Raw genomic sequence first — 18599 nt, 5'->3', positions numbered from 1 at the left:
CTGATTTATTATGTGTTTCTTCGTAAGTCAGGATGACCAAACCAGACCTCAAACTGGAGGCTGTGCTGCAGGTTAAAGGTCAATGTCTGGTGTCCACATTCCACTGTAGACTCACACCCTAAGCGAAGTGTCACCCTGCTGTCTGATCACCTTGTGAAGAAATAATTAAATATTCAGGATTCTACTTGTTTAAGGAGTATTTTACTTTACAAAAACATGAACCTTAAACAATAATTTTCTACATTTTTTTTGTTACTTTAAAATTTTAAGTATTTATGATGGCCCCAGGGCCTCACTTTGGGCTGCACTATTACTTCAAGGACATTTTTTTCTTTAGATAACGAGACAGTTTTACTCTTAATCACCAAACCCTCAATTATCAGAGACAATGACATGATTAACCTGTGATCCTGAGATAATACGAGTCATTGAGTGGCTTCCTTCCTGAATAAAGAGCAAAGAAACAAAACAGCACTCTTGGACTTCCTGCCATTCTCATATCAGTTATGAACATCATTCCCATAAAGACAAAAACAGAATTCCACTCATCGTCCTTCTGGCATCTGACAATCTGCTGCTTCAGCCGCCTGCAGTCACCAACGTGAACGCCGCCTTAACTCCACACGGCAGGAAGAAATGCACCAAAGCCTCTGGGATCATTTTTAAATAACTATTGTGCTTTTTTTAATCAGGGCAATTAAAACAAGAGTTTAGGTCGGTGTTAAATGCTTCAAGTGGTCAGTGGATGTGTGAAAGCAAAACCTGATGAACAAAGGCATCAGTTGAGTGGTGTCCAATGACTCAGACCTGAGTCGATAGCAGACGAGGCTCCTGACGTCCTAGAACAAACCACCTTCAACCACTCATGAACGTTCCTCATGCGACTCAGAAGAACGAGTTCCACTAATGGCTGACAGATTCAGGGTTTTGGGGCCCGAAATTGATATCAGGAAGTAAGTTGGGTTTTTTTGGGGGGGGGGGGGGGTTGCTACTCAATGACAATTCTGTCGATTTCAGTATTGCTTCTAGGACGAAATGGTACAATCCCCCAATCGTCAGCACAGCTTCTTGTTTGGTGGTCAGAGTGGAAGAGAGGTGACCTTACTGGGTATTCCCCTCTCTGTCTTCGCCTCTCTTTGCTTCCCTCACGGCGCAGCCTCCTCTTTCTTCCGTCCAATCCGATAGAATCACCCCCTCATACCAACTGCTTACTACCCACACAACATCCAATACAGGGCGCTCCCGGCCCAGAGCCACATGGACGCTTCATCAGCAATGGACCCCTAGCATCATTGGGTGTTTCGGCCATTGTACACCCTCGCCTGGGGATTCCTCCCAGGCCATCCTGGTGACTCTGCTGGTGGCAACGTCTCACAGCAAACAGTCCAACAGACACTGGACACTGCTGGGTTCCACAGACGCAGACCATGGAGGACGCCACTTCTCCAGTAAAGGCACACGAAACCCCGCTTGGCCTTTGCAAATGCTCATCTGGACAAAGAGGAAGACTTCTGGTCTCCTGTTTTATGGTCGGATGAAACAATTGAAGTGTTTGGCCACAATGATGCATCCTTCATTTGGTGTAGGAAAGGAGAAGCCTTCAACCCTAAGAACACCTTCCCCTCTGTCAAACATGGCGGTGGGAACCAAATACTTTGGGGATGTTTTGAAGCCAATGGACCAGGGAACCTAATCACTGTAAACAGCACCAGAAAACAGAGCAAGACATCAAGATCCTCAACAACATCAAGCAGCCCGCAGAGAGACTTGGCCTCGGGCTCCAGCGGACGTTTCAGCACGACGTCGACCCAAAACACACAGCAGAAGCGGTGAAGAAATGGTTGGCGGACAAAACGTACACGTTTTGCAGCGGCTCAGCCAGAGTTCTGACTTGAATCCAATCGTGGAGGAAACTAAAGATCAGGGTGATGGCAAGGAGACCCTCCAACCTGAAAGAGTTGGAGATCACCGCTAAAGATGTCTTATCACTGGAGACATGCAATTAAAGGACGCGTTTGATTGCTTTGATAGCCAAGAAAGGCTTTAAAGGGGATGAATCATTTTGGACATGCCACTTTCTGTTCAAATGTAAATAAAAGCTGAGAAATCTTTGTTTTCCACCACGATTCCACTTGTTCACCATCTCCTGGGAGACGCCTGTGTTATTTCCAATCAAGAAAAAAATTGCTGGTTTAATAAAACAAAGTCAAAATTTGTCAGGGGGGCATGAATAATTTCAGGCTAGACTGTATATACACACACAGTAATACCTGTATCAAGTTAACAATATCAAAAATTGTCATGCAATATTTCTTCCACAATGATCCCTCAAACCTAATAATCAAGACCTAACGACACAGCTATGTAATGGGAGGCGGATGTCTTATAGTTTATAATAAACTTCAATGAAAGTTAACCGTTTGAGTGAAGCTCTGTTGAACTTTTCATGCTGGCTCTCATGCACAGCGACAGACAGACCGATGAAGGACCACATCTTTCTTTAGCCAGGCTGAGCTTTCAGCGGTGTCTCATCATGAGGGCAGCAGACAAGATTCTGCTGTTGAGTTGATCCAGAAAGATTCCAGCCACCAGACTGAGGAGTGGTTTCGCTCTCTGGACCTGTTGGTCTTGGCTTACGAAGAAGTAGAAAGAATAACGAGGTCACATTTCAGAGGTTTCAGACAGCTGGAGAGGAGCTGAAAGGATAAAGAGGAGCGAGACAGCGGTCCAGGTAAAACTAGGTTGATTTTTATTGAAATCTCTTGTACATTTTCAGGTGGGCGGGATCAGATTTCACTCAAAAATTCACTTGATTCTCAGTGTTTGTCCACTATCCAAATCCTGCCAGGGCACATTTAACACCGTCACTTCCTCTTTAAGACTCTTGATCAACCCTTTTGTAGCAGATCAGAACAATAAAGCAAACACAGACCCATTTGTAGTCACTGTTGTGACACCTTCGAGATAAAAGTGCTGATTTTCTGTCCGATATCATTTGAGAGAAATCTCACACATAAATGTGTGACGTAGATTGTGATCCCCCACACCCCCACCTGCAACCAGGAGAGCCGGCCTTCTGCAGAGACCAACTTTCTGGCAGGAATTCACAACCAAAAGACGACCTGGACAATATTTGCTATAATTTCCATTTTCAGGGTGTGTGTGCATTATTTTCCTCACTGTCTATAAGCTTTTCAGACCATTTTTGTAGCGAACAAAAATGTCCAACTCCTCGATAGTTGCTCTCGAGAGGCACAGTGACTAAGTTCCTCTTCACATACCCAGTCACAACTGGACTTCTCCAGCGAATGAGCCGTGTGTTCCAGTATACAAACTCAAATTAATCCCAATCAGAAATCTTCCTCCATGAGAGTGCACCAGAGAAGCATTTAATGGCTGATATTCTAACACAGGTTTTGTAAACAATTTTTCCCTTGTTAAAATAAAGACTCAAAAATATATTTTTCGTAGAACGCATTCATCCATTCATCGAATACTACCAATACTCATCAATGTGGGAAAAAAAAAAAATCTACTCTTAAATCGTTCAAATGCTCTCAAGAGAACTCAAAGTGATCAAATACTTTTGACATCGTAACACAAGTTTGTCCTCTGGTGGGTGACCTTTCTAAACAGAAAAAAGACTCGGTGCTGGATGAAGCTGATGAAGAGGACCCCGACTCGTCGAGGTTTCGAGATGAAGCGCTCTGGAAAATTCAGGTCTTACATGTCTTGAATCTGGATCAGATTCCGTTACTCCAGCCAGGTGGATCCTGAACACTCTGGCTAGTCAAACACTATAGCAGCTTTTTTTTTTTCTTTTCAAGTTTGTCACTTTTTTTTCCTCCACATTTGTTTGTTTTTTTTACCTTTCACTCCACATGATGCACCACCATACACACACACACACACATTTGTAACACCTTCCAGACTTCACATCCCTTCCTCCCTCCACTTATCTCCCTCTCTCTCTCACACGCACACACACACACACACACACACACACACAAGCACGCACGCACACACACTCTCTCTCTCTGTCCTCTCACACACACACAGCCTGTTCCCAGGCAGTTGTAGTTCATTTTGATAGACCCTAAGGGCCGGCCTAACTTGACGTTTGAGTGTAAACACCTTAAGGCACCCATAATGCACCATGGACATAAACCACCGTTGGTGCAGGGAATACAGCCCCTACTAAACGGGGGTCATACTCCTTCAGTTAACACCCCACGTGGCCATTACAACTACATTAACAATCCATGCACACATTGTTGTTGCTTCTCATTGCTCTCTCCGCTCATGTCACTTCCTGTCCAGGGTAGGAAACAGGAAATGAAGCAGGAGAGACATCTTCGCTGTGAGATGACATATGGATGTTGCGTGCAAAATAGCTTCACAATGTTAAAACACATAAGGCCCGCGGTCATTTTTTTTTTTGCATCATTTTCAACAAAAGTTAATATATCATCTGCTGACTCTTTAGCGCTACGAGTCCCAAAATAAATAGATCTCCCTCTTTTTTTTCTTTTTTTTTTTACTTAAATACATGTTAATATTTCTCTTATGCTCAAAAATACTGTTGTTCTTTTTCCTGCCAGATAAAGTCCTTCAAAGGTTAGAAGAGTGGAACGTTTTTTTTTCCCCCGTGACCCCTTCACACCTCATGTAGCCCCTTCCACTGGTCCAGTGGTAAGAAATTCCACAGGAGCTCATTGAGAAAAAAAAAAGAGAGAGAAAGCAAAGAGATGGGGAGAAGAGTGAGATTCTAAAGCTTACAGGCAACAATGACGCCTGTGGAATCAAAGATTGGAAAAGGAAGGAATGAAGGCGGCGAATGGGAAGAGGGCAAGGAAGGGAGGAGGAGGCAGCAACTGCGGGGTGTTAATAAATAAGAGCCAGTTGGACACGCCCCCCACCCCCCCACCCCCCCTTTCTGGTTCACAACACTGATGAGTGAAGATGTAGGAGGAGGCCCGGTGGGCTGCTCTCAGCACCAGGTCTGGGCGCGGCGCTGGTCAAAATCAGCTATTAGCCGCTTGATGTGGGCCAACTTGTTGTGCAGGTACTCACAGCGTTGTTTCTCCTCATGGTAGCTGGGGCTATGCTGTAAAGATGAAGCATGCAGACAATATCAGACTGCTCCTGATTTAAACATGGCGTCAATCAAGATGGCCGATCCAAAGGGGAGCTACTTACTTGTTTCATCTTTTTGTATTCTTTCAAGACTTCTTCTTGCACCTTCTGTAAATGAAGACAAAGGTGAGTTTTAATGAAAATGCCTCATCAGGTCTAAACACTTGGGCAACACCCATCATGTTCCCATAGTTACAGGACAAAGGCTCACGCTTCAACCGATGCCATTCTCATGTGATAGCTTGCCACCATAGCAGAGGCCAGCACTGTTCTGTTACAATTCCAGTGACAGAAGATACTTTCTTAAGATCACATGCTGTCTGAAGGAGTCCTGTACTACAAATGGACACTTTTTGGATTGTACAGTATAGAAGAAACTACAACTATGTAGCTATTTCAAACAGCAGTACGGTTCCACTAATTGTTTCCATGTGACCTGATGCTCTTTGGTGCCAGGCGCCAGCTTCCGGCACTGCGTATCCAGCTGGGTAAAGCGGCGAGTGATGCTCTCCACGCGGGCATGCAGCAGGCGGTACTCATCATACTCTGCATTGAAGTCTTCCTTGTAGCCTTGTCGTTGGTCCATGGACACCAACGGCGTGTACTTCCTGTAAGCACAGATGCCGGATGTGGAATTGGACGTGGGCATATGAAGCTCCAGTGTCATGTGAAGACCAAAACCAGCCCGCCACCATGAGCTTAACGTTATCTTACTTTAATCATTGTACATCTTTTAGAAGTTGGTGGGATTTAAACAGAACAGATTCACATCCAGTGTCTGATGTCAAGTGGACCACACATTCCTTGCAGTAGTGCAGTGGTTTGCAAAGAACAAAACAGTTCTGGTGCAGCAAAAAAATACCAGAATGTACAAATGAAACACATGTGTCCTCACAGAAACCTCAATCAGAAACTTTAATATGGGAGGAGCTCCTTCTGGCCTGACCAATCATACACCCTCCAATACATCTGTCAGGAGACAGACAGATCATCTTCAATTGTACAGGCCAAGGTTGAGGACATTGTGTCTCCCTCCAGCTCACGTCAAACAGACTCAGTCACCTCTACAATAGTGCTTAAGCACTGTTTGTGGACCTTGAATCCGGACTCATGTCAGTGGCTTCAAAAGCCGACCCTTTTCTGTGGCAATTTATTTACAATGTGTGAGGTGTTTTTTTTGTTTTTTTGTTTTTTAAAAAGGGAAGATTTTTTGTCTCCTTATTTGTAACTGTACTTTCAGGTGTCACTTGAGAACCAATCAGGTTCAATTACGCTGTCATGTGGCAGAACAGGAGGGAACAGAAGATTGTGTTTTGAATCTGCTTCAAATTAGAGAGATTGGAGAGACAAAGATGGTGGTACTGTGGGATAACAGGCCCGTTAAGGTTCTGTGCATCAAGCTTACTCACACTACATAGTCAGGCATCTCGGCTGTGGATGAGAATTCAGTAGCTTTGACCGGCTTCTCTTTGTCTGAGGAGTCTGAGAAGAAATAGTGAAATATTAAGATGTCAATATTGCACGGAAACTTCACATTAGACAGAAACAAACTCCCATGGAGATGGACGACTACACTGAACAGCACTCTGAAATGCACAAAATATTCATTTGTATATCCAGTGTTGCAGCTGTGGCAAATCATAACAACATTAAAAAGACAATGTGACTCAAAAGCTACCATCTGACTTCTTCTTGCAACCAGTGGAGTTGCCCCCTGATGGTCAAAGGAAAGAGTGGATGCTTCAGATGCTGCTAGGATTGTTTTCAGACACTAAAGAAACATCCACTTTTTTATACCCTTCCTGGCTCATTAAATCAAGACTGAACTAATACATCGACCTGACTGACCCAAAACAAAATAATGTACATCTTGTATCCGCAATGATGCTTCACGATCACCACAAACGTGCAGAGCTCTGGTCACTTCTTAAACGTGTTACTACGCTAAACGATGCACCTGAACATTACATGTGAAGCCACTTGTGCTGAAAAATGATGACACACATCAGTAGACGTCAGTTTCACGCTGCACCACGGCCTACATTAATACTTCCCAATCATTATTTATTATTCGAGCAACCACGACTCAGAGTTGATCTTTTCTTAATAGATATAATGTGCAAAACAGAGATTCAAATGTATTATTTCCATGTAATTTATGGACAATTTGACATCCTTGAAGACCTACATTTATGGCTCAGTGACATGCATCAAGCGGGCCGCCAGCATATTCAGAATCCCATTGGTTGGTAAGAGTCATTTTGGGGTTGTGAGATTGAACTATTGAATTATGTACACTCATGTTACAACTACATCTTTCATGGTGAAACATGCAAATGACCCCGAGCACCACAGATGGTTCAAACCACAAGAGCAAGCACATGTTTCATTGTGAATCATGTCGTTTGTCTGCCTCGCCGTAGACACAACCTTTAATAACAGATCAGAAGCTTCACAACTTATCTTCACAATTGGATTGTAGGACATGTTTGTCGAGATATGACATCAATAACTGGCAATAAAGGAAAACTAAATTCAAAATGGAGGACTTCCTGTTGGCTTTAGGTTAGGACACTGAATAACTTGTTTGACCATCTAGAGTTGACACAAGCTTGGACAAATCTGGTACACCTAGGTGAAATGTGACATGAGGAAGACGCAGGAGTTCTTTTTATGTAAACATGGGATGAAACTTGTGATGGGAGAAATACTGCTATGGTCAAATCATTGATAAAGATGATCAACAGGACAAAGACCCACCTTGATCTTTCTGAGGATTCTTGTCGATGATGTCTCTCTTCTCATCCACGCTCTGCCTCTTCTTAGATTTATGACTCTCTTCAGCCTGCTCTTTTACGTGGGGAGGACTACTGATGACTCTTTCTGTTCGTTTCCCTTTGTCCCTCTCCCGCTCCTTATCTTTGTGCTTTTTGGATTTCTTCTTAGACTTCTTGTTGGCACTACTGGAAGAGGGAGGGCTGCTGATGACAGTGGAGGTAACTGTAAGTGATGTGCAAGGAGGAGGAGGAGGGGGAGGAGGAGGAGGAGGAAGAGGAGGAGGGCTGGGGGAAGCAGCTGGTCTGGGGACTGGGATGGGATGACGATAGCGCTCCTGCAGGGTCCTATCAGAAGAGAAGGGACTTGGGGAAGGGTCTCTGCAGGAGGAACTCTGGTCCATGGGCAGGTCCTGTGTGCCACAGCCCTCCGGGGTGCTGGGTGAGTTGGAGCTGGAGGCTGGGCTGGGCTGCTGGTGAGAGGGTGCAGGAGGGTGAGATGAAATCGGGAGATGGCTGGGAGGGCCAAAGGTGACATTGGAGGGTAAGGACGAGCTTTTAGAGCTGGGGCTGCCCTCATCCTCTCGGCGGTCAGAGGAGGAGGATAATAAAGGCCCTCGATTACTGAGGTGGGAGATGCGGGCTTTCTTTGGCGCCAGTGGATCTATGAAGTCAAAATCTGGCTGGCGCTTCTGAAAGGAAAAACAGATTTTAGGGGACAGTTGTTGACTAGCTTGTGTGTGTGCGTGTGTGTGTGTAGTTACCAATGGGGACGAGGGGATGCTGTCTTTGGGAGAAATGCTTGATGAGAGGGCCTCAGTGGGAAGACCTAGTTTGCTGTTAAAGAAAGAAAACTGTCAGCAGAGAATGTGACAAGACTGAACATATCAAATTTAACCATGCTTAAAGACCAATTGTAGTACCGAGCAAGGATCCGATCAACCTGGGTCTTCTCATCTTCAGAATAACCAGGCCAGTCACGCTGGACATCACGATAAATGAAGTCCTTCAATGAATATGTGTTGTCTTTGGGGTTCATGTTTGCCACCTGTCACACACACTTTCAAAATTAAACTATGATGACGACATGAAACATACACAAAATGTTAAGAAACTACACATTTCCTGTGGTGGCCAAACATCTGTACACGCAAATCAAATTTGGAAACCTCTGGGTAATTCTGAGATGGGAACACAGGTGTTGAACACAGTTATTATTGCTGGACTTGTGTTTAATGAACCTTGTGTGAATACTAAACACTGGGTCACACCTCTTTTATTGCTCTAACAACACTGCGAGGCACTTCACACTACCTGTTGCAGGGTGGTCCCCAAGGAGTTGCGGTCCTTCTGGTTGATTCCATCCCGCTGCAAACGGGCAAGTACCTCCAGCTTTTTGTAGGACCTCAGCGCCAGAAGGTGAACGATGCGGTCCCGGAACGGCCGCTGGGATACGGGGTTGTTGGAAAGGCACTTGCGGATAGTGTTGGCTGGGTTGATGGGAGTGGATCGCTTGCGCTCTGGGACCACTTCTGGGGCTGATAGCGCTGGCTTCCGGATATGTACTTGCTTTCCTGGGGACAAAAGGTGTTTAACGTTGACCACCTTCTATTCTCTGCAGTGACATACGCAAGCTACTTGGGACCATGATAAATTTGTCATTCAGTTCGCAGTCAAGTAGAGTCTGTTGGGATCTTTAACTGACCTTGTGACACTTAACTCAAATATATTTACATCATGCTCACCCCCTGAAAATAGAAATGGGAGCCTAAGGAAGAGTGGAGTCAGCTCCCACCCATCAGCTTGGCGTCTCTAAGCTCATAAAGCAGAAATTACCCGTGTCACCGGATTCATGATGCCACAACCCCTGCGTGGCCTGCCATTAGAAACACTGAGTGATTGAACAAAGTCTAAACTATTAAGAACGTGAAGTAGTACAAATGAAACACACCGACAGGAGGTGACATTATGACGGGTTCCCCATTTTTCAGTTTAACGAATAAAAAAAAAAAGGCATCAACTCTTTTATTGTAGTGCTAATCATCTTTTTTTAAGCAAGGACTCAATTGTCCTCTAGTTAACTTCAAATTACATTCCATAACTAGTATTAATTAAGTCATTGGGAAAATGGATCTCTATGGTGATGTCCAGGTGATGCTGCTGAGCCATGTGCTTGGTCAGGGTGCCTGAACATTTGCCTACACTGCTTCAGTCATTATGAAATTAAAAGCTCTTTATGAGATTAAGGTTAAAGAGGGGAAGAGAAAGGAAATGCCCCCCTCCCTCCTGGTCAAAAAGCAGAGACTAGCAACAAAGTGAGCTTAAACGGTTTCTGTTGTCTGGGTATAGCAACTTACTAGCACACCGACATGCAACTGGCTCATTTCCACTGCATTCTTTCTATCAGTAACGAGAATTGTGCAGCTCTCTGCAAACGAGCTGAGGAAAAACTACCAGTGACAGACTGTAACTTTATGCTATCACCAGCCTGTGAAACAAAGAAACTAAAGGCCCCTTTTGCATGAGTTAATAGGGTGTTAACGCCAAACCAGCTGCTATGAGCGTCTGTCCCATCCCCTTTCACTGGTGCTCCTCTCGTTTCACGGTTTCTATCTGGGCCAACGAATGCAAATCCATCCCCAGGGCCCAGACAAACAGGCCAAGGGAGTTGTGAAGCTGATTTTGCAGATTTGGGTGTGAGCTTGACTTGTAAAGCTGTTTCATGTAGTGTTGGACAAGGGCTGACTCTTGAACTGCACCAAGCACCTCCGCGACCCATCCTGTTGCAGGCACAGGTTTGTTTTACCTCCTACACCAGCTCCATCTGTTCTGTGTGCTCTGAGGAGTTTTTAATCAGGATACTCAAGAGTTCTGCTGTTCGCATTGACAATATTTTACAGATATCATCAGCTATTTTAATAATTCATAAACATCACGTTCATTTTCTATTGAGTTCTGTATACACCGTCATCTTTCCTCTTACAAGCCCAGGGGGCTGTGCTGCTGCACGTTGAAGGAAAACGACAAAAAAAGATCTCCTGTGTAAGGCTCATGAGAGGCCACAACTCCCATGATCAGTACAGCAGATCTAACTGATTATAATGGACGCACTCTGGATGACAGTTGCACTGATATTGTGTCTCTCTGGCTGGCTGTAGGCAAAATTACACCAGGCTGATTTAAACATTATTGTGTGGAGTTGTGCCACACGGGCTGCAGAAGAACCCATTATATTTCAGGGCAGAGCTGCACCTTAAACTCCTTTTTTTTTTTTTTTTACATTGGCCTTGGCAGAGCCCTTCTAGTTTATTACTATATTAGTGTGAGGCTAGAGAGGAGCAAACTTAGTGTGAAACATTACATCAGAGAGCTGTTTTGTTGTCCTACATGTGTTGCGTTGAATAAGACATTAGTGAGTCTAGAGAGAGTGACGAGCCAAATTAGATTATCAAAGATTACTTTCACTGTACAGTCTGAATCAAATCCAGGGAGTGACTGGTGCCTTGAACAAAAGACACTTGTCTTTATGTGTTAAAGTTCATGCTATATGAGGGAGACATGAAAAGAATTCAGATGCCATGTTCTGAGACATCTCAGAACAGACTTCTGTATCGTATCTGTGTCAGACTATTAATCTGAAAAAGAGTGAGAATTCAGAACGGCTTAGTCAGTAGCAGTGATGACTTTGAATGGAGTCAGCTTTCACCTAATCAGCCCCTAAAAATGTATCTGTGTGCAGAGATCAAACCTGGCATGTGACTGTAAATGGTAAATGGACTCAATTTTATATAGCGCTTTTCTACCTTAGCGGCACTCAAAGCGCTTTACAGTGTCATCTCATTCACCCATTAACACACACACACACACACACACACACACACACACTCACACACTGATGGTGGAGGCTACCATGCAAGGCACCAACCTACTCATCAGGAGCAATTATGGGTCCAGTATCTTGCTCAAGGACACGTCGACATGGTGACCTGAGTCAAGAATCGAACCAGCGACCCTTCGGTTGCTAGACGGCCACTCTACCCCTGAGCCATGCCGGCCATGCTGTGGGAGATGCTCACGTCTGATGGTTTAACTAACCTCTGTACTGGCCCCCAGGTTTGATGACTTTGGTCCCGCGTTCTCGCGTGTCCTCTACAGCCTGGGTCATGCGCTCCCGGGTCACCTGGTAGGAGTCATTAGTGGCACAAACTGTGACTTTGTCCTGTACCGTCGCCAACAACGCCAAGTGTGAGGCCCCTGAGCTGGAGGCAATGAGGGAGTATAAGACAGAGATGTGAGGAAAGGGAGAGTTACTGGGAGCAACGTGTGCTAACAGAGAGCGATTCAGTTGACCGGTGAGTGCCATACCTCGACACATACTGATGGATGCACTCAAAGCTTCCCTGAGGGTTGTCCTTGCCCACATTAGACAGGTAGAAATCAAAGCTGTGGGAGGTGTCTGAGGAGGAATCTGTCTTGGGAATTTTAATACGCTGAAAAATATTCACAAACAAATGGGTACAACTTAACTTGTGCACTTCTATGCAGACTGGTGTTAGAGTGACACAATACCCCTGCACTGAGCCGTCAAAAGGAGCTAGAACAGGGGTGTCCAAAAGTTTTCCTTTAGGAGGGCCAAAACTGATCCTTAAGGGTGGTTTTATAATATATTTAATTACACTACAGGTCAATGATTCAAGTGAATGAAGTGATGGAAACCACCATGCAGAACATAATATTGGTGATTAATCCAGCCATGCAGTGCATGACCAATGGCCTGAAATCCTTCATCTGCTGCCTCATCCATCTGAACAGAAGAAGGGACCCTACACCTTTACAGAGCATTTTAAACTCACAGAAAAGGAACAGCATGAAGAAGGATTAACAGTGTTTTTTTTATTTGTATTATTAGTCTTCCATTCTTATTATTACACATCTGGGAGGACCCCTTTGGGAAACCCTGCGTTAGAGGCTAAGTTGGACTCCTTCCTGCCATTCAGAGAACACACAGCAGTTGATTTTGTTTAAGTACATTAATTCACTTGTGTTTGTGTGTGCAAATGTACATAAATACAAGCACTCCAAAATCTATGGTGGCAGTGCCGTTTTACTATCCAATGAAAACAGGGATCTGAATTTCACCCTCATGCAATAACTCCTGCAGTATCAACCTTTTCATCTCCAAGATCAAAATGTATTACACCAAAAGGAAAATATATTCATCGCTGGGTGTTTATTTCCCTGAGAACATTAAAGCGGACAGATATTGGAAGAGTCCTTCAGCTGAATGCAATGACGTAGCATCCTAAAAATGTGTTCATGAGAAGGACTCCTCCTTGACAATGACAAACACTGTATTTGTGTCATGCCTATCCTGGACTTTGAGCAGTGCATCAGTGTTTGGGCACTATTTGAGTAAACATTTAAGGAGAGGTTGTTTTTTTTTTTTTAAATAAATAATTGATCAACTACTATAGCAAAGCCACCTCTGACAACTACACATGCAATTACAAAATTTAAAGGTCCACCACATTCTAACATGACAAACAGTTCTTAAGGCAGGACAAAACTTTTTCGTAGGGGAAGTGTGAGCATACTACTTTTGTATATTTTTCTATAACATAACATTTTGTCCAGTTCAATTTTCTGTTTAAGTAGGGAGTTATGGAATTAACTGAACTGACGAATGACGAAAGACCTTAAGATGATATCTTCTAGCCTATTTCATACTATATTTAGTACTGAATCTTATACTCCAATAAATTTATAATCCGTTTACTCAACCAAAAAACACAACTGATCATGCATGATCATCAGGACCTGAGCAGTATCAGTGTGGATTAACTAAATCAGAAAGTGATCAAATCAGTAGCCTTCTTGGTTCGAGGTCATGTGTGTGGGGCATGATTCTTCACAAATAATGATTACACTTTGCACATAAAAACACTCAATTAAAATAGTTCGATTAGTTTTTATTAATATTAGAAATTAGACTTGCTGCGATTAACTTGAAACATTACACTACATTCTTATTCATTTCTCATCAGAATTTGGAAAGTAGTCCTTACCCCTTGGAGTCCCTTGAATTGTATCGTTGGCCGCAAAGAGGGTACATTCTGAAAAGGAAGAAAAACAAAAAGGTTAACATTGATCAACATCACAAGAATGTAAGAGGCCAGCACCATTTGGAAAAATATCTAATTCCAATTATTCTGACTGATACTGATTGCAATACAATTTGCAGTATTCAAGGAAATGTTAACTTTATGTAATTTCCATTGAAAAACCCATTCAAATGTTAATGTGCGATATTTGTGGGAATCTGTATCAAACAAAGATGTTCCACTAAATTTGTAGAACGTCATGAGTAGGCAGCCTCAAAATGTTAGATTTAAAAAGGGCATTTTGACACACTTGAATGAATATTTTGCCTTCCTGCAATTTGAAATTTGCAGGTCATATTGCAATTTCAATTCATTGTGCAGCCCTATAATGTAAATGTTTTTAGAACTTCTAGTCTTGCAGGGCAGAGACCAGCAACACATAATAAAATTAAAAAAAAAAAAAAAGGATCTTGCAAGACATGTTATACTATTTCAAAGACACTTGATACATTTGGTTACACAAGTTCCAGAGCCTGAGGGTCCCACTGCACCAATAAGACCTCTCAAACTAGTCAACAATCTGTATTCATAGTGCCCAAATCAAACCCAATAAACAACCCCTGAAGATTCTGCATTGTGAAAAAAGAAGCTACGGTTGCCTCCATGCAATACCGAGTGCTATAAAACACACAGAGTACTTGACAAACTGTTTCATTTCATGAAGGTGTTACTGATAGATACACTTAAATGCTACACGTGTGTACACAAGTAGTTTAATTTGGACCCAACTCACATACAGGGAGCATGTTACAGAGGTTATTTCGGAAACATGTTTGTTTTGTGTAGATTTGCAGGTTTGTGTAAGTAGTTTCTTGAAACAGAGTTGTCAACCACAAATATGCAGAGGACAGGAGAGCACAGTGCTGTGTGCTTTCTTACACAGCTGAAGCCAACTGAAGAACCAGTTGGCTTGATTATAGATTTCTACAATGTTGCGTCAATTTGAGGGGAATGTGTGTTTCGTGTTACTTTATTAAACAGTTTCTCGACATTCTGGCATGTGAAGATAAAACTGCCAAATCATACACGAAATGAGATGAAGAATGCAAAGGAATGGAGAAAATGTGAATTTTAAACGAGTCTAAAAAGAACCATGTCATGGTTGTTAAAAGCTAGGCTACTCCCAAGCCACTGACTGACTGATTCCCTCCCCCACCACACACACACACACACACACACAGTTCTGATCACATTTCACATCACCACAAAAAGACAAAGATAGCCAGCCTCCATAGTTCGATGACTGGTTCAGCTACAACACACATTACCGAGAGGGAGAGAAACAAAAAGCAGGCAGTTTTGGCTGCCCAGTCAGCAAGAGATGGCAAGCCCTTCAATGCAGCGTGCAGGACAACATTACCACATCCAAAAAGGTTGTAGCATAGGCCGTCACAAAAGAATTCCTTCAACTTACTGATGATTGTTTGCCAGCTGTCAGATCCAAACTAATTTTTCATTAGGCGATTTAATAACGGCTTTGACCTTCATTTCTCACCAAAGACAGAGACGATCCATAGTGATCATATGTACGCAAACATGTGCCATTAAAAGTGTTTTCCCCTGGACACTTAAGCTCAATGCTAAGCTAACTCAGCCTTTACTGGAGACCTAGGCCCAGGTGTTACGTAACAGCCTCGTTGTTGGCAGAGTTGAGGTCAGGTTACTTGGCCTCCACAACTCAAACCTGCAGAGGAGGCTCCAGATTAGCTCACCTGTGCAGCACCTCAACAAGATTAACAAGTTATATTTAATCTCCTCAGGTATGCTGCCTGCACCCTATCAGGACACCAAGTTTCCACAGCTTCTCATTAACTAGTAGTGGCCATGTCTGAGGTAACATTAGACCATTTCATAAAGTAGTTCACTGCAAGCGAAGTATGTAAATACAGGGTAATTTGAACCACACAACCGGTATTTCTCCACATATCTTTGTTAGTCTGAAAGAACTGCTACTAGCCAACATGTACATGTAACTACTGGCCAATATGGATCAATTAATCCATAAAAACACTAAGAATCAAATGTTTGTCTATGTAAACCCCAGGGGACGGGTTTCAACAGCTACAGCACCTAGCTAGAATGAGTACGTTGACATTTTATGATTAACTTGAGAGCTTAAGTTAGCAGGCTTTTAGCTTCGTTTCTCCTCCGTGTTTTTCTTTGTTTTTTATTTAGATAATAGACGAGGTAGAAATTTACGAACATACGGTTAAGCTGGTAAATAAAGTCAATGAAGTAAAATTTGTCTCATTTCGTATCCTTCAAGCTGATAGCGCTACCACAACCTATCGAATTAAACTTCGTGTTTGTCAGCTAACAAGTTACCAGCATAAAGTTTTAAGGGTCACGTTTAAAGACTGTAATAATCGAGTTTTAAAGTTTCATTGATTTTATTCTCAGATGACGGATGTCTTCGTGGACATGGCATTACCACTTTCCTAATTTGGTCAAAGTAACGTTAGTTTGGCAAGAAAAAAAAATGGACTTGGCTGGCCAGCACAGCACAGACGGTTCAAACCACACAAGTGCTAACGATAGCTAGCCAGAGTACCTTAGTTTACCAGCAGGGTTTGTAGGTTAAACAGCATTTGTCAGTTCATAAAACCTGGTCAGAGCACAAGTCCAAATCTTCATTTATCTGACTGTGTTGGTTAATTTAATGGCACATGAGCAATATTATTTAAAAAAAAAAAAGCCTGAAATCTGGTCCATCAACAGCTTAGCTAACTTTGTAGCTTTAGCTATGCGTGGCAGTCGGGCTCACCAGCTAACATAACTGGTGTCAGCCTGGCAGTTCTTGACTAATTTTAAAAGAAATAAAAAGGAGTTTTACTCACCATGCAATTTTGGTAGCTCTCTATCGCTCTCAGTGCTGTCTCTGTCAATTTGACGTGTAAAACGGTGACTCTATCAGCGCTCTGTTGGCCACAATTTAATCCGTACCTCCCATCCTCGGAGAGCGCCGCCATCTTTACCAGCCCTCCACCATCGTCCCTCTGAGGCTGACACCTTTAGCAGCCCAGCTCCCCTGTGCTCTCTCCGGCCCGGGGAGGGACTACAGCTGCTGCTGACAGGGCTGTCTACCGTGGATTGGTCCTGACCCGCTAGCTTGTTACGTTTCTCTTTCTAACCACACTGGTCTATCATAGTAGCTGAACTTTTAATAAAGCAAATGCTACAGCGCTTAAAAAATAACTGGGCTTACAAAGAGGGCCTTATTTCCACAACTGAGCCCGATAAACCTGTAGAACCCAGGGCCATAAGTCTTTATAAAGCTTTATTTTACAACAAATACCTCCCATCTAGTTAATGTATGAGCCTATAGACTCTCTTAAACTTACACACACACACACACACACACACACACACACACACACACACACACTGTTACCTCTTGGCAAACCTGCCTCTGCCAGCACCATTCTGCTGACATGGTAAAACTATTTCTAGCTGCTGAAACTGTTGAAGGTGGCTTTTGTAGGCTATACCATAGCGTCAACTCACTTTTGTGTAAAGACAGTTTAGTAATAATACATGTAAACATAATCTTCAACTCTTCTGTAAAATATCTTGTTTATGCATGAATCCATTAGATGTTGTATTTTTTTTTTATTCCCCACACATTGTCACCTTGTGTGTCATTCGTTGGAATACATTCATTCAATACATGAACATAATGAGTCCCGCAGTGAGTTGCACCTTCACTATCTCCCAGTGTCAGTCCGCTTGACCTAGTGATTAGGCTAGCATGTTTTGGTGTGGCACAGCCTCAGGCGGGGCGTGAAGTGGCCCTTGTGAATCCAGCAGATTACCCTGGATCTTCACCCCACCCATTCCCCTGACACATAAACACACACTTGTGTTCCCACCATTTAAGAGCAATTACATTAATTACTAGGCTAATCGTAACGTGGCTCTAATACTCTTCCCCCTAATATTTACTTATTAACTTTTTGGAGTCTCTGTGTTGTAGGATTGTTTTTATCTCCCTACATAAGAAATACTTTGGCCACATGGGCAGGTTGCCCTTTTTTGCCTTCTTTCTCAAAATAACAACACAAACACAAACGAGCTAAGCAATGCTGTGAGGATAAGAAGTCAATTTTTACAGTCAGGCAATATAAATTGAGATTGTCGGCTACAACCAGGAACATCAGCGGTGCAGGATCTCGACAGTATTGCCTCAGAGACCTGCGTTACCTGAATTGCATTTGCTCTTTGTTTGAATGCATGCTAATGTTGAGTGTTTAATTCCGGAGGTGCTCTGGTTTGTCTGACAGGTTGGCTACTATGCAAACAATCACATAAAAGATTCGGGGGGGGGGGTATTTCTCATGGGTTTTAGAGCTTTTGTGTTTACAGAAGCATTAAAGGTGTCACCTGATGGAAGCTTAAAGAGCAAAAAAGAAGTTAAAATTACACAGTCTTTGTTTAAGGTTAAGCATTAAATCCAAGAGGACTATGGGTAATTTAAATGAAAAGGTCTTGCTTGCTTGTTTTGCTGGGTTGCCACATAGAAGATACAGTT

The 18599-nt window shown here is 43.0% G+C and overlaps 1 protein-coding gene across 1 annotated transcript; it reads right to left on the bottom strand.

Annotated features, from left to right (window-relative positions):
- Positions 1-1054: 1054 nt before the first annotated feature.
- Positions 1055-17264, bottom strand: ell2 (elongation factor for RNA polymerase II 2). The gene is made up of 12 exons (XM_086198736.1): positions 16909-17264; positions 13976-14023; positions 12276-12400; positions 12006-12169; positions 9225-9484; positions 8834-8958; positions 8675-8747; positions 7897-8602; positions 6546-6618; positions 5573-5744; positions 5200-5244; positions 1055-5107 (listed from the first exon to the last, which is right to left on the bottom strand). Exons 1-12 carry the CDS (start codon positions 17038-17040, stop codon positions 4991-4993), a joined length of 2040 nt encoding a protein of 679 aa, XP_086054862.1. The 5' UTR covers positions 17041-17264; the 3' UTR covers positions 1055-4990.
- Between the last annotated feature and the right edge of the window lie 1335 nt (positions 17265-18599).

The sequence above is a fragment of the Aulostomus chinensis genome, chromosome 3, assembly GCF_037954235.1.
Source record: "Aulostomus chinensis isolate RoL2024-O1b breed Wild chromosome 3, RoL_Achi_v1.0, whole genome shotgun sequence".
In the NCBI taxonomy this organism is placed as follows: domain Eukaryota; kingdom Metazoa; phylum Chordata; class Actinopteri; order Syngnathiformes; family Aulostomidae; genus Aulostomus; species Aulostomus chinensis.
The sequence above is the reverse complement of the archived record's forward strand: the minus strand, read 5'-3'. Positions and strand labels throughout refer to the sequence as shown.

Bases quoted from the DNA above. Each gene is read 5' to 3' on its own strand.
- ell2 (XM_086198736.1), bottom strand. From the start codon at position 17,040: ATGGCGGCGCTCTCCGAGGATGGGAGGTACGGATTAAATTGTGGCCAA. The intron at 14,024-16,908 runs GTGAGTAAAACT...CTTCCTTTTCAG, and splicing joins AGAGCTACCAAAATTGCATG to AATGTACCCTCTTTGCGGCC. The intron at 6,619-7,896 runs GTGGGTCTTTGT...ATTTCTTCTCAG, and splicing joins GAATCCTCAGAAAGATCAAG to ACTCCTCAGACAAAGAGAAG.